Source organism: Crotalus tigris, unplaced genomic scaffold, assembly GCF_016545835.1.
Source record: "Crotalus tigris isolate CLP2741 ecotype Arizona unplaced genomic scaffold, ASM1654583v1 scf7180000019189.1338056, whole genome shotgun sequence".
NCBI lineage: Eukaryota > Metazoa > Chordata > Lepidosauria > Squamata > Viperidae > Crotalus > Crotalus tigris.
Genome location: NW_024097425.1, coordinates 18,097 through 32,045, shown reverse-complemented (window position 1 = coordinate 32,045; position 13,949 = coordinate 18,097). Strand labels below are relative to the sequence as shown.

The 13,949-nt window shown below is 44.5% G+C and overlaps 1 protein-coding gene across 3 annotated transcripts in view; it reads right to left on the bottom strand.

Annotated features, from left to right (window-relative positions):
• Nucleotides 1-13,949, bottom strand: part of GABBR1 (gamma-aminobutyric acid type B receptor subunit 1) — a 56,636-nt gene that overhangs the window by 33,470 nt on the left and 9,217 nt on the right. For all 3 annotated transcript variants that reach the window (XM_039360955.1, XM_039360956.1, XM_039360957.1), the window contains 3 exons: nt 9,944-10,104; nt 3,084-3,218; nt 2,495-2,665 (listed from right to left, as the gene is read on the bottom strand). In XM_039360955.1, coding sequence (XP_039216889.1) covers nt 2,495-2,665; nt 3,084-3,218; nt 9,944-10,104 — 467 coding nt within the window. The remainder of the gene's footprint in view (nt 1-2,494; nt 2,666-3,083; nt 3,219-9,943; nt 10,105-13,949) is intronic.

The following is a 13,949-nucleotide window of genomic DNA, read 5'->3' as shown; positions in this document are numbered from 1 at the left end:
AACTGGCTCTCTATATTACATTATACTATATAGTCTACTTAATAAATATGGAGCTGGTTTCACCTTCTACATGAGTAGGACCATCCTGAATGAAGCTTTGCCCAGAATGCCAGCAGACTAGGAAGGGGATTGTTTTTGTCATTTCCTCTTCCAACTACAGGCTACCCCCATAGTTATGGAGAGTCCCAAATATCCAGAGCAGATTTTCTGAGACAGAGGGGACTATCTGTGTGCAAAATCCTCAATCGGTGTTCCTTTTGGTCCACAGATCACACACTGGATCAAACCCATTTTTAATCATTTCTACCCTACACATTTTCAGTATATCTTAGTCCTGACATTTTGAAGGAAAACTTTCTTTGGGTTTCTAAGGACATTCAATCCTGAGATATACCCAGAAGTTTAAATTCTCCATTTGTGTGTAAGATAAAGAGATAGTTGCCAATACTGCTAATAATCCAAAAGTAGATTAAGATTATGTACAGTCGTAGTTACAGAGATGCCGTCAAGTAGAGAGAGGGCATTAAACTTCAACTGGGTTTTCCTTCAGAGACAATCGAGGAGAAAGGCTTTAATCTTAATTGTGTGCATTCAGTTCAGGGACAGGGGTCGTTGTGCTAGGAGAAAGATACACATGGATATTCGGTACCCTGCTGAAGTTTGAGATTTGCAAGGATTCAAAATGTTTTAGTATGAATTCAAGTGGCAAACAGCAACAAGAGGAAAGATCAGCTGAGATATTGCAAAATATGAAAAAGAACATGGCCAAAACCCAGGAGATGAATAAGAGAATAAGTCAATCCCCTCTTCTCTATGACAGCTTCTCAACTACTGGAAGACAGCTACCACATCCCCCTTAATCCTTCTCTTTGATAGGCTAGACATACCTACCAGTAGGTCCCTCAACTGTTCATCATACAATTTAGCCTTTAATCTTCTAATTGTTTTTATTGCTCTTCTCTGCGCATCTTCTAGTGTTTCAGCAACTTTTTTGTATTGTGGTGACCAGAAGTGGATGCAGTATTCCAAATGTGGCCTCACTAGTGCAGTATAAAGCAGCACGATCGCTTCTCATGATCCCTCTGTTGATGCAGCCCAGGACTGCATTGGCTTTTTTGGCAGCTGCAGCACATTGCTGGCTCATACTTAAATGGTGGTCTACTAGGACACCTCGATCTCTGTCCCAGTTGCAAATGTTGAGCCAGGCACCATCTATTTTGTACCTTTTTATATCCTTATCATTCTGTATCCTTCCTTGTCCTTGTTCTTTGTCCACTTTAAGATCCATTCTTTTTCAGATCTCACCAAGTACTGCCTGCCTATTTTAAAATCTTATTTTGGAACCACAAGAGCTAGGAGTTTTGTTTATTTGTTTTGCCCTTTGTGAAATAATGTGTGTGGAGATGCTGAAAATGCTGAAGATTGTGTCAGTTTTGTTTATTTATTTATTTGGTTTATATGCTGGAGAGTTTCTATTGCTCAAAAGAGGAACTTAAAAGCAACTACATAATTAGACGGTAATAAACGCATGCCCTGAAACAGTGATTTGCCAATATTTTTTTTGGGTGACTGGCAATTGTTACAGAATCAGCACTTTTATGAAGCAAAGGCTGCTGCCAAGATATTTTAAAGATCATTGCATACAGTAAATGTGAAATATCACTGTGCGTATCCCCTGGCCAACAAGGATTGGCATAATGTCAAGCATGCAACAAAGACTCTGTCTACACTGCAATTGTGTCTCTAGCCTATTTTTTTTAATTTTCTCCGTTGGAATCATCATTCACCAAAGGGGTTGGGGAAGTAAAGAGGTAGTTCAAGGCCATAATGGTTATCAGAAGTAGACCAGCTTTCCTTACTACGGATTAGTACTAGGGCACAGAGCAGGTTCGATAAAGGAGAAAGGAACCATCCATTGCCAGAACAAATATTCTGCACAAAGAATGCCCTAGTTTTAAAACTCTGCATCTGTGATTAAAAGAATCAGGTAGCAGGTGATGAACTGATTATCTGAAATTCTGGAAAGTAGTTAGAATGTAGTAGTTTTAGAAGAGATTTATGAACACAGGCAGTGTAGTGATTACTAGTCTTGGACTGAGCAGATATTCTCACTAAATCATGGAGCCTGGCTTCTCTCTTAAACTAACCTCTCTCACAGGACTGTTGCTATAGCAATAAAATGAAAGACCCCGTGTATATTATCTTGAGAACTGATAAGAAAAGATGGGATATAACTGCAGTAATTAATCAATGAATTGTCTTTGGTTTCTTTGGAAATCAGCCCAATATTGAATCTCTGGAAGAAACAATGCAGTTTGTACATACAAACTGCAAGGATGATTTATTAGACTTGTAAACCTGTTGTAGTTAGGATGGGAACCAGGGATTATAGTCAGGGTAAGATTTAAAAGTGAGTTGTTCTGGAACCTGCTGCAAATTACAGAATGGCTAAGAGATTAAGCTGGGGGTCTATGCTCAGGTTTGGGCTCCATACCGATGTAAACACCTCTGTGGTCTGCTGTATTGTGGCAATCTTCGTCCAGCTCCATTTCTTGAAGAGCTGCACACGGGTGGGATTGTGCAGCGTGGCGGATGGGTGCGTGCGGAAAAAGGTGGGGAAACGCTGGCGGTTGGAAAGAGCTGGTGAGCTGGAGCCATAGGACAACTGAAAAAGAAGAAGATGGAAATATGGTTAAAGACAGGAAGACTGAGACAACCGTCATTCCTTAGCTAACTTTGAGATGAAGAGTCTCTTTCTGCCCCTTCATACAAGCACACCGATCTGTCTGGTTAACACTGAAGTCATCTGTTCTAAGTATCTAGAGATGCTTCAGTCAAGGTTATGGAGTCTTGCAGCGTATTTTACCTTCTTCCATTCATGATAATGGAGAAAGATAGGATCTATGGTATCATAGATACTTGGGGAAAGGTGGTGTTAAAAGAAAAGTATAGTTCTTTGAATCTTTTCACTTTGAAGCATTTTCTTCATGGGTTTCAAGTTGAAAATGTCAACTTGCAGGGTCAAAATTAAGGTTGGCTTCCCCCATAACATCACCATATATATCAATATGAGAGACGCTTACCACAATGAGATTCCACATGCGTGCAGCCTCGGCCACCAAGGTGGAAACACTGCTGCAGCCCGGCAAAAGGATGATCTTGATGGGGTCATTGTAGAGGAGCTCATACAGAAATTTAGTGGCCACACCAGGTTCACACTGTAGGTGGTGAGGAACAGATAGAGACAGAGATATACCTCCTCACCAAGAATCTCAACCTGTGCATGGTCCCGCATGCGCCTCATTCAGAATTCTGGTCAAACTCAAGGAACTGTTCCTAATCGTTTATTTTCATTTCAAATGCTAGGCAAGAAGCTGTACATAAAATACTTTTAATGGAGCCCAAACATGAACAAGTTGCAAACTAGGACTAGAAGAAACATGGAAGAGTAATGCTTGGACAAAATTAATAATAGAAAGAGTTAAATGACCATGTACATTTGGGTAAAATGGAATGGAAAAGGCTTTTGTAGTAAAGTGAGAATGTAATTTGTTAAGTAGGTAGAGAAAAACATAAGAGTGTTTGCCTTGCCAATGAACCTTCCTCTCAAGATGGGCCACTGCCCTCCTGTAATTCTTGCTCCATAAAAAAACAACACATTTTGACATATTCTTGCCAACTGCTCTGCCAAGACCTAGAAATGATGCCACTACCGACAGACCAGAGGTTTTGGATTGCACTGAGGTTGCACAAGGAAAGAAATGGCTTCTCCAAAGAGCCAGCTTACCACAGACACACTATACCTCTTCCTCCCCTAGCTTCTGAACAATGAAGGTACTCAGTTAGGACAGTCTTCACCAACCTAGGTGTCTCCTAGAAACATGGACTTCAGCTCTCAGAATTTCTAGCCAGTATGTCCACTGCTGAGAATTCTGGGAATTCAAGTTCGCATGTTTGCAAGATGCCCAGGATGAGGAAAACACCGTTATTTTATTTATTTATTAGATTCATGTGTCCTCCATTTCATCTAGAAACAACTTTAGGTTAGAGAGGCTTCACAATGGTGAAGGAATCGACAATTCATTGGATTTTTGTTGACAGGTTTTAAAAGATGCCAATCCTGGAGTTTGAATTGGGTTTGAATGGGAGGGAGCAGAACAACTGGCTTGGCCCCACCTTCTTTGGAATTCACTGGGGTTACATGAGGAAGGAAATGACTTTTCCATGGACACATTACTGGTCAGAAACAATTTCAGTCCATTTATATGTCAACATGCAGAAACAAAAAGCCAACCTATTATAGATACCATGGATGAATTTTCCCCATGGAGAAGCACACTAAATGTGTTCACCCGATCCACATTTTTTCCCCTACATTTCCATTAATAAGGCATAATAAGGCACAGCATAGCTAAGCCTCTCAGGCTGATCGTGACTATAGATAGGAGTAAAATCTCCCTTGTATTGAATATGATGCTGGTGACTCTATCAGCAGGCCCATGCCACTTTCTGGGCAACAGCCTCATAAACGCCTTGCACTGCCATTTTAATAATAATAATAATAATAATAATAATAATAATAATAATGATATTGGAAGGGACCTTGGAGGTCATCTAGTTGTTTCTCTCCTTAATTAGTTTCCATCTGTTGCTTCTTGTCCTGCCATTGGAAAATAGCTTGATTCCCTCTTCTTTGTGGCAGCCCCTGAGATATTGGAACACTGCTATCATGTCCCCCCTCATCCTTCTCTTCATTAAACTAGACATACCCAATTCCAGCAACCTTTCCTTATATATTTTAGCCTCCAGTCCCCTAATCATCTTTATTGCTCTTCTCTGTACTCTTTCTAGAGTCTCAAGATCTTTTTTACATCGTGGTGACCAAAACTGGATGCAGTATTCCAAGCGTGGCCTTACCAAGGCATTGTAAAGTGCCAGGCCATTTTCTCAACGTCCAGTCATCTGAGGACTCTCCAATTAAGAGGTTGGGAGTTGGAGCCAAGTTGGCTAATGAAACTTCACCTCCCATTAAGGCAGAATATAGGCAACCTGAGACTCTTTTCTGCGATTCCCCACAGCCACCTAAGATCGCAGCTGCTAAAAATGGTGGCAGTTTCCTAAAATGTGTAGATCAGGGGTCTTGAAACGTGGCCTTTTTATGACTGGTGGACTTCAACTCCCAGAATTCCTCAGCCAGGCCTGCTGGCTGAGGAATTCTAGGAGTTGAAGTCCACCACTCATAAAAGGGCCACGTTTCAAGACTCCTGGTGTAGGTGGAAAACACCCAACTGGAGGCTTAACCTAACCAAAACAGTAAATGAAAAAAAAATCCAACTCTACCACAAAACAAAGCCATCCTGCGCTATCCTTTTATCCACTGTGCTCTCTGGCCATGCAAAAATATCACTGGCAAATATCTGTAGCTTGGGTGTAGGATGAGGATGAAGGTTCGTTCTCCGAGCTTGTGGCTGGTTTCTGAATGTTTTGTCACCAGGCTAGGTAATGTCGTCAGCGGCGTTGAAGATGTTACCTAGCCTGGTAACAAAATGTTCAGAAACGAACCACAAGCTCGGAGAACAAACCTTCACCCTCAAAAATATTACTCTCATCCTAGCCATCCAAAGGTTCCTCACACCTCCAACGGGCTTGAGCATGCAACCGATGCCCACCTATAACTATTCCCTAACTCTGCACCTTCTGTCTAACCCCTGCCTCGCTCTGTCTATCTTTGAACAAATGTGCCACCCAAGACCCTCCTGCTGTTTTTTTTTCTACACCCCCCCCCCCACATCCATGTGCCCTGTCCTGTTCCTGGCTATGAGCCTCCACAAGGGGATGATGAATTATTCAGGGCATCGCCGCCCCAAAAAAGAGGATCAGTTTCCATGGAAACCTCAGGCAGGCGCTGCCACGGCAACCTGTCAGCACCAGGGAGCGGGCTTCAATAGGGATGGAACAAAGGGAACGCTATGGGGGGGCGCGGTTGACTGGGAACCACAGGAGAGCAGAAGACAGGGAGAGAGAAACAGGAACAGACAGGGCAGGGAAGGGAGGTGTGTGTGGGAGAAGGGACAGACGACCAGACAGACTGACGGGTAGAGGAATGGATGTGAGCAGAGACTGATAAGGGAAGCAGAGAATAATAATAATAATAAAATTTACAGAAATTCCATGCAAGGGAATGGGGCAGGATGGTGGCAACTGGGCCACGTTGCTTTTTGCCCTAGGATGAGACGGAGGGGGAAAGGGCTAATGTGCACAGCCCTTGGGTAGCTGGGCAAAAGCTACAGGGATTTCAACTTGAGCATCATGTGTGGGAAAGTTTGTAGGAATGTGGCCTGCCTCAAGTTGCCAAAGTCAGTTCAAGAATCTTTAAGGCAAGGAGTTGAAGCAAATGAGGAAGTTAAGATGGGCGTTTTGGGAAATCTTGCCCACATACGCCCATCAGGACCACATTAACAGGCTCAGGGTGAGACCACCACTCCGTAGGTACACGTAGACCCAATGGCAGTGAAAATATCTCAGGAAAGCCACAAGAAAGAGCAGAAATGGTTTGGTTCATTTCCAATCTTAGGAAGAAAAACACGGTCCAATTATGGCAATATGTGGCATGAGCACTCATACCGTAATGGGCTTTACAGTGCTGAGGATGAAAACCAGGAGTCTACTCCAGTTAGGGGTAAAAGACGTGGCTTCTTCCCAGTTGTTATCTAGCCTGAAGGACATTCCAGAAGGCAACTACAGAAGAGAATATTTGTAGCCCAGGGTTGAACTGTGGATCTTTGGTGTTCTCTGAGTTTGGTTGCTTGCTTACAGACTTTTCATTACCAAACTGGGTAACATCATCAGTGCACTTACCTAGTTTGGTAATGAAAGTCTGCAAGAAAACAGCCAAGCTCAGAGAGCACCAAGGAACCCACATTCCAAAAGGCTTAAACCACACAGGAAATAATATTTTACAACAGCACCCCGGTTTCTCTTCCATTCATTATTTGTGGCACATTGTGCTGTTCAGTGCACAAGAACTCATCTAATACAGCTGATTATGAGGGAAAATATTTAAAAAAAACATATAGAGGTAAAAGCAAAAGGACAAAGGATTGAATAAGAACTTAACAAACAAGGGGAGTTGTCCAACACATATTAGAGAGCAATGACTGCAAATGGAACGACTCAAGATTGTTATCAGTCAGAAATGGTGCATGCAGACCTAAATGGATGAAGAACACAGCATGTGAGTGTGCAATGAAAGCACATAAAACAATTGGGCATGACCAAAGCTAGGTCCCTGGAAGTACCATGCTGATTCTCTGCACAATCTTTTTCTGTACAGTCTTTCTTGAGGGAGGCACATGAATTTAAAAAATGAAATGTTGAGAAGCAGAGAGGGTGATTGACAAGGATGTTTATACTTCAAGAGCAAGATCTGGTTTAGGGAGCATTTGCTATTCAACCCTATTTGCAACTGACTTTGGAATATTTTGGTTTGGGCAGGAACTGGTGCTCTGAGGATGCGGAATTTCACATCAACATTGGCTCAAAAGGAGATGAATGCTCCTCTCTATGTTCCTCCTCACAGAACCTGCACCAAAATCCACCCACATCTATAACCCTAGAGCAGTGTTTCACAATCTTGACAACATTAAGATTTGTGGACATCAACTCACAGAATTTCCCAGCCAGAAGTTGAAGTCCATACATTCAAATTGTCAAAGCTGAGAAACACTGCTGTAGAAAACAGGGGGTCCTCAACTTATAACCGTTCAGTTAATGACCATTCGAAATTAGGACTGTTCTGAAAAAAGGTGACTTACTGGTCCTCACACATGCGACGGTCACAGAATCCCCACTGTCACGTGATCAAAATTTAGGCACTTGGCAACTCTCATGTATTCACAGTGATTGCAATGTCCCGGGGGTTCATGTGATCATCATTTGCAACCTTCTCAGCCGGCTTCCGATAAACAAAGTCAATGGGGGAAGCCTGATTCGCTGATTGCGTAATACCCAGGACAAAACAATTGTAAAATTGGGTGTGAATCACTTAACAAACACAAATTCTGGTCCCAGTTCGGGGGGTCATATGTCAAGGACTACCTGTAACCTTGAATCAGATTATAGGTCTTTTCTCGGTTTATCCACATGGCTGGTACTCTAGTGAAGAGAGTCTCGTAACGTCTGTGATGCTACCTCAATCAACCTTTCATGACTATTGGCATAGTGACCTCCCATTTAAGATCTATACCTAAAAAAAACCCAATAACCAAACTACCAACTGTTGTAGAATGTACTGTATTATCTTCAAGAAACTGCTATGCTGACAACAAGGCCTCCAGTCCTATAAGCCCCATTAAGGACACAGTTTTCTGAGGGATCCTTGGTCCTCTCTGGGCTTGGTTGTTTTCTTGTAGATGTTTCATTATCCAAATTAGGTAATATCATCTGTGCTACTCAAGTTAGCCAATTAGAGTAGCACTGATGATGTTACCTAGTTTGGGTAATGAAAGTCTACAAGAAAACAACCAAGCCCAGAGAGGACTCCCTCATTTCAACCATGAGCTACAAAAATTCTTCCTTCATTGATATAGTTTTCTTCAAGCTGAACTTGAATCCTGGAAAGTGCATCCCTGCATTCACACAGTTGTCTTGGCAGTTGCACGGAAAGATTTTCTGCTGCCCCTGCTGGGATCTTTTTCGGGTCTAGCCTAAAGCCAAGAATTTTCTGGTGGTCCCTTATCCAAGTACAAACCACTCTTAAGCCAGCTCCCTAAAATGTACTTCTCAACTTTCATTCCTTTTAGAGGGTTAATTCTTTGCTCTTGCTGTTGCTGCTTCTCCTCTTCTTCCTTCTCACATTAAAAACATGCATCTTCCTCCGGCACATGTCTTTACGTGGGAACCCTAGCAAATTGTTAACTGAGTCATTCTCATGTTTGGAATCTCCAAATGACTCTTTCTCTTGCGCCTCCAGCACCAATCCCTTCCACAAGCTCCATTTCTGAAAATGCTCTTCAAACTTTGCTTCCAATGGTTGCACCAATGTCACTGCTCCAGTCCCACCTTTCTTCCATCTGTTTACTTTCTTGCTATGTTGGACCATAGCACCCTATGAGAGCTCTCTGCCACCCCTGGTCTTCCAGGTAATTCTTTTCACCAGATACTCTAATCATTGTCTGTGGCAGTACCCCAAGTGCCCCATAACTCATTTCGTCTTGGAGTTCTTTGGAGTTGCCCAAGCTTGACCAACTTCCACCAGCTCTTGCAAAGAAGTGAGAAATTGCATAGGATCATACCAAATGAGGCTCTGGCCCAAAGGTTCTGTTAAAAGTTGGATGGCAAAAGAAGGACTTCTGTGGGATTATGCTCACCGTTTCTCCCTCTCACATAGCTTGAAACCCTTGAATGCCAACTTAGTCCTGCTATTGTCCTCTCCCTCATCTTTTAGCCTTCTTGTGGATCCTTCCCGTCCTATGTCCTACGAGTTGAACTTTCACACACACCCTTGCTCCCCCATCAAGATCAGTTCCAGGATTTCCACATCTCTACTTTGAAGGCTGCTTTCTCTTTCCATCCTTCTATGAACCTCTCCCCCTAAGAATACCCTAGTTGCGTAGACCGACATCTTTTAAAATATCTTTCCAAGCCAAGCCGCTTTGGTCTCCATTTACAGATGGGTCCCTGCATGATCTGGAGGTGAGGAGGACTTGTTCCAAGATTTTCCCAGTATGCTTAAGCATCCCACTGCACACACAGAACTACCTTGGTTATAAGGCACAACTAACGTCCCCCTCTCTCAATTTCATTTCTCCCACCTCCTTCCAGTGTAACGGGGGGGGGAGGCTTCCCTGCCGCAACCGAGGGCCCTCTCCCTTCCCTCCCCCTGAGGAAGCCCACCTGTCCCCACCTGGGCGCTGGGACAGGTGAGGCGTGGGGCTCCGCTCACCTCGCTGTCGCGGTGGTCGAGACGCAGCTCGTAGTCGGGCAGGATGTCCCTTCGGCTGTTGACGTCCTCGAGGGCCATCTGGGCGGAAGGCAGGCAGGCTTGGCCCCCCGGCCAGCCGCCGGTCATGGGGAAAAGCGCCCCGATGTGCAGCCTCTTCTTGCCTGCGCCCAGCGGAGGAGAGAGCAAGAGCCAGCCCGTGAGTACCAGCAAGGCCACCTGGGGGCCCCCGCCGGGCCGCGGGCCGGGTAAGGCCATGGTGCCGGCCGGAGGTCAGGGGCGACGGCGGGGAGGGCGCGCGGTGGTGGCTGCACTGCGCGGCGGTGGCGGCGGCGAGGGCGCCGGAGCCGGCTCCTCCATGGCGCTGCCCGGCGTCGGTGCTGCAGTAAGCGAACGGGCGGGCGGGCGTGTTGGCGATCGAGCCAGCCAAGAGGAGGAGGGGGGAGAGGAGGGGGAGGAGGGGGAGGAGGGGGCGGGGGCTGATGTCAGCGCGGAGCCGGCGCGGAACGCCGCCGTCCAAGGGCGCGGGGGGAATTGCAATAAGCCCCCCGCACCGCCTCGTCGCAGGGGCGGCGGGCGGGCGAGGGAGCGAGGCGGCAAAGGAAACGCGGCGATGGTGGGGAAGGTCGAAGAGGGAACGAAATGCAGGGTTGGTGGAGGAAGGCAAAAAAAAAAAAAAGGCGCTAAGAAAAGAGCAGACGGTTAGGAGACGGTTAGGGCGATGGGAGAAGCATGAAGAGCAAATGGATGAGAAAGGCAGAGAAAAGGCAGAGATGATGGAGAAGGCAAAGGATGAACGGAGCTAGGAACGCTATGAAAGAGGTCTAACATAAAGGATTCAAGTGAGACAGACCAGAGCCACGAGGAACAGAGTTGAGATTAGTAAACACACACATATATATATACACACACAGAGAGAGAGAGAGAGAGAGAGAGAGACAGACAGACAGACACAGATGGAGAACAGGAAGATGCCAAAGGAATGGATTAGGCAGATTGGCCAAAATTTATCCAGCAAAATCCCTCCAAGAACTACTATAATAGCTGGGGTTACCCAGCAGGCTAAGTTTGGCTGAACTTTATTATTGGGAGCTGAGGAAAGGAGTCGGGATCATGTGGAGGCAACCTAATTAGGTAATGATTCAGAGTGGTGTGAGAAATGGAAATTCAGCGGACAGGTTTAAGTCCTAATCAGAAAAGGGGGGGGGGGAGGACCAACAGGAGGCAAGATGAAATGATGAAGGAAGAGTCTGGAATGTTTTGGAGATATGTGGAGAAAGAATAATAGAAGGACAAGAATAGGGATTAGGAGGTAAAGAGATGAAAGACAGAGCAAGAGAGGTTGGGGATTTGGAGTTCATTGGAAAAAATATGGGCTGAGATGGGGGGGCTAGGTTAGGATGATGGAAGACCAGAAACTGATGGAAGTCCAAAGGAATGTCTGATACAAGTTGGAGATCTGAAGATAGAATGATAGATAGAAGCTTGGATAAAGAAAAGCTATGCAGGGAGGGAAGTGATAAAGATGTTGGAAGGGTGATTAAAGAAAAGAAACATGTATTTTTTAAAAAGGCGAAGAAACCAGAAAACTCAGAGTAAAATACCAGGCCCTGCACTGTGACTAGCAACATGCTTCTGTATTACTCATATTTGCTGGCATGTTGGAAGATGGACTCTGGAAAAGGGGGCAGTTAAAGAATGAAGAAATTATGTGGAGATAAGAGCAGAAGAGAAAGAGCAGAGAAAACAGAGGGAAGATGAGAAAAGTGTAGTGAGGCTCCAAGAAAAAGATAGTTGAAATTAGATGTAGGGAAGGATGGAGAAACAAAACAGCTGAGGTAGAAGGTGGACTAATGAGGACAGAGGAGAACAAACAGAAGTGCAGTTAAAGTCAGGAACACAGAAAGAGGAAAATGACAGATGCAGTTAACAAGCAAGAGCCAGATAGAAAAGCAGATATAAAGAAACACAATGCAGGATGGGAGTCAAAGAGGTGGGGAAAGGAGGCGGTAAAGAAAAGTGAAGAGGCTTTACAAAGACACACACAAAGCACAAAAAGGCTGACAAAGAAAGGCTGGAGGCAAGGATGCAAAACAGGCATGGAGGGAGGGGGAAAAAAGCAGTGGGATTTATCAAAACACACCAGAAGGGAAGCAGGGAAGCATTGAGTGATGGAAATAAAATTGAGGCAAGGATGCTGTGGAAATGGTGAACAACAACCAGCAATTCAGACAGATCAGCAAATCATAGCCATCAATAAAGCAGCAACTCTGACATGCAGAGGGAGCCGGTCTAGCGTTACAGAGGTACCAATTCTGAGCTTGGTAAGTCCAAACCACCAATAGATAATAGTTGAGTTACAACTTTTCCTATATCTTTGCTGCCACCTATTGGGTGCCTGGATATTTGTAGCCCAGATCACGCAGTCCTAATCTAGGTGGCCAGAAGAAGGGACAATATTCTTTTAGGTTATCTTACTCACAGATAAATAGCACCAAAGGAAGTAAACCCAGTTGTAGTGTCTCCATTCTGCAACACAATTATCAGGGCAGCAAAGTTGGATGTCGGGCCTAGCATGGAGACTCTGGGAGACAGGATTCCTGGGTTTTCTGAAAGGGGGGCTAAATTGATTAGAATAGTGGTACTTGTGCTGTTTTTTTGGAGGGGGGGGGTTGCATTGTAGAAGTCCTTGGCTCTTTCCCCAGCTCTGAGAAATGGGGAGGAGGTAGTGTATATCACCAATTCCTCTCCCTGCTGGTTGCTGACATTTCCATGGCAAAGAGACACATGCGGAGGTGTCTGGAAAAGGAACAGAAATAAAAAAGGGGGGGCTCCCTGCACCCCCTATTTAGTGTTCACCCCTGTAGGGAAACAGAGGCTTTGTAAGAAAGGATTATGTGGAAGAGGAAAAACAAGTGGAAAAGCAAAGGTTTGCCACCTGGTAATGGAGCCCCTGTTCCATCCTGTGTCCAGTTTCCCTGTTGTAACTCCTTAGATTCTCATCATAGTTTCTTCCCTATCTTAAAGTCCATTCTGCCTCTGTTAGGCAATTAATGTGAAGTCTTGTGAGGAAAAAGGAAAAAGGATTTGGAATTTGGGCTGTCAGGATTTTGATAGGTCAAATTATAATTCACATCATCTCCTGGAGGACCGCTTTCCAAAATGGCCAGGAGATAAATGTGTCCCTTTATACAGAGCACACACACACAAACACACATCAAGCAGCCTGTTTCAGCTCACAGAGCAAGGTGTTAAGGCTATAGATAGAATATTTGGAGATTCCATTTTTCTTGGCTATATCTTGTGAAAGGTATTGCCTCAAATGATAATAGAAGAGAAGTGTATGTGCAACAGTATTAAGAATACAAGAAGTCTGATGCATATTCTGGACTGCATCAATAGAAGACTTATCAAAAGACATTTGCCAGCTGTTTCCCCATTCCTCTATTGAAACAGCTGGCCTTCAGCAGTAGCTACTCTGAGGGGCAGAGCTGGTGAATGAAGAATGTGACAGTTGCTAGGCAACCGTATCCTACTGCCACTGGTAGATTTGGGCTTGGCAACAGAAGCCTAGTCTAGAGTCGGTTCTTGAAACCTGGTGCCCCCAGATGTGATAAGAGTATAAGGATGTTGAAATCTATTCTAAAATTTGCCTGGCATTTCTCTTTCCAGTAATGAAATAGCTGTCCTAGGGAATATGCTTTTCCTATGTTTAGGCTGTCACCTTCTAATCTGAACCCTAGTCCCATAGCTACCAATGGCATGACAGATGAGGCAGGGGGTATTTTCCTATCTATTTCTTCCCTATCTTAAGGTCCACTCTGCCTCTGTTAGGCAATTAATGTGAGGTCTTATGGGGAAAAAGGGGCACTAAGCCCCAGAGGAACAGGGAGGAATTATGGCTGCCTTATCTCCAATAGCAGTTAGATGATTTAATGTGTCTCATGCTTGGGTTGCAATGTGACAACCCTAATTCCTATTTAAAATTAAGTTTCTTCAAGTGGATGTG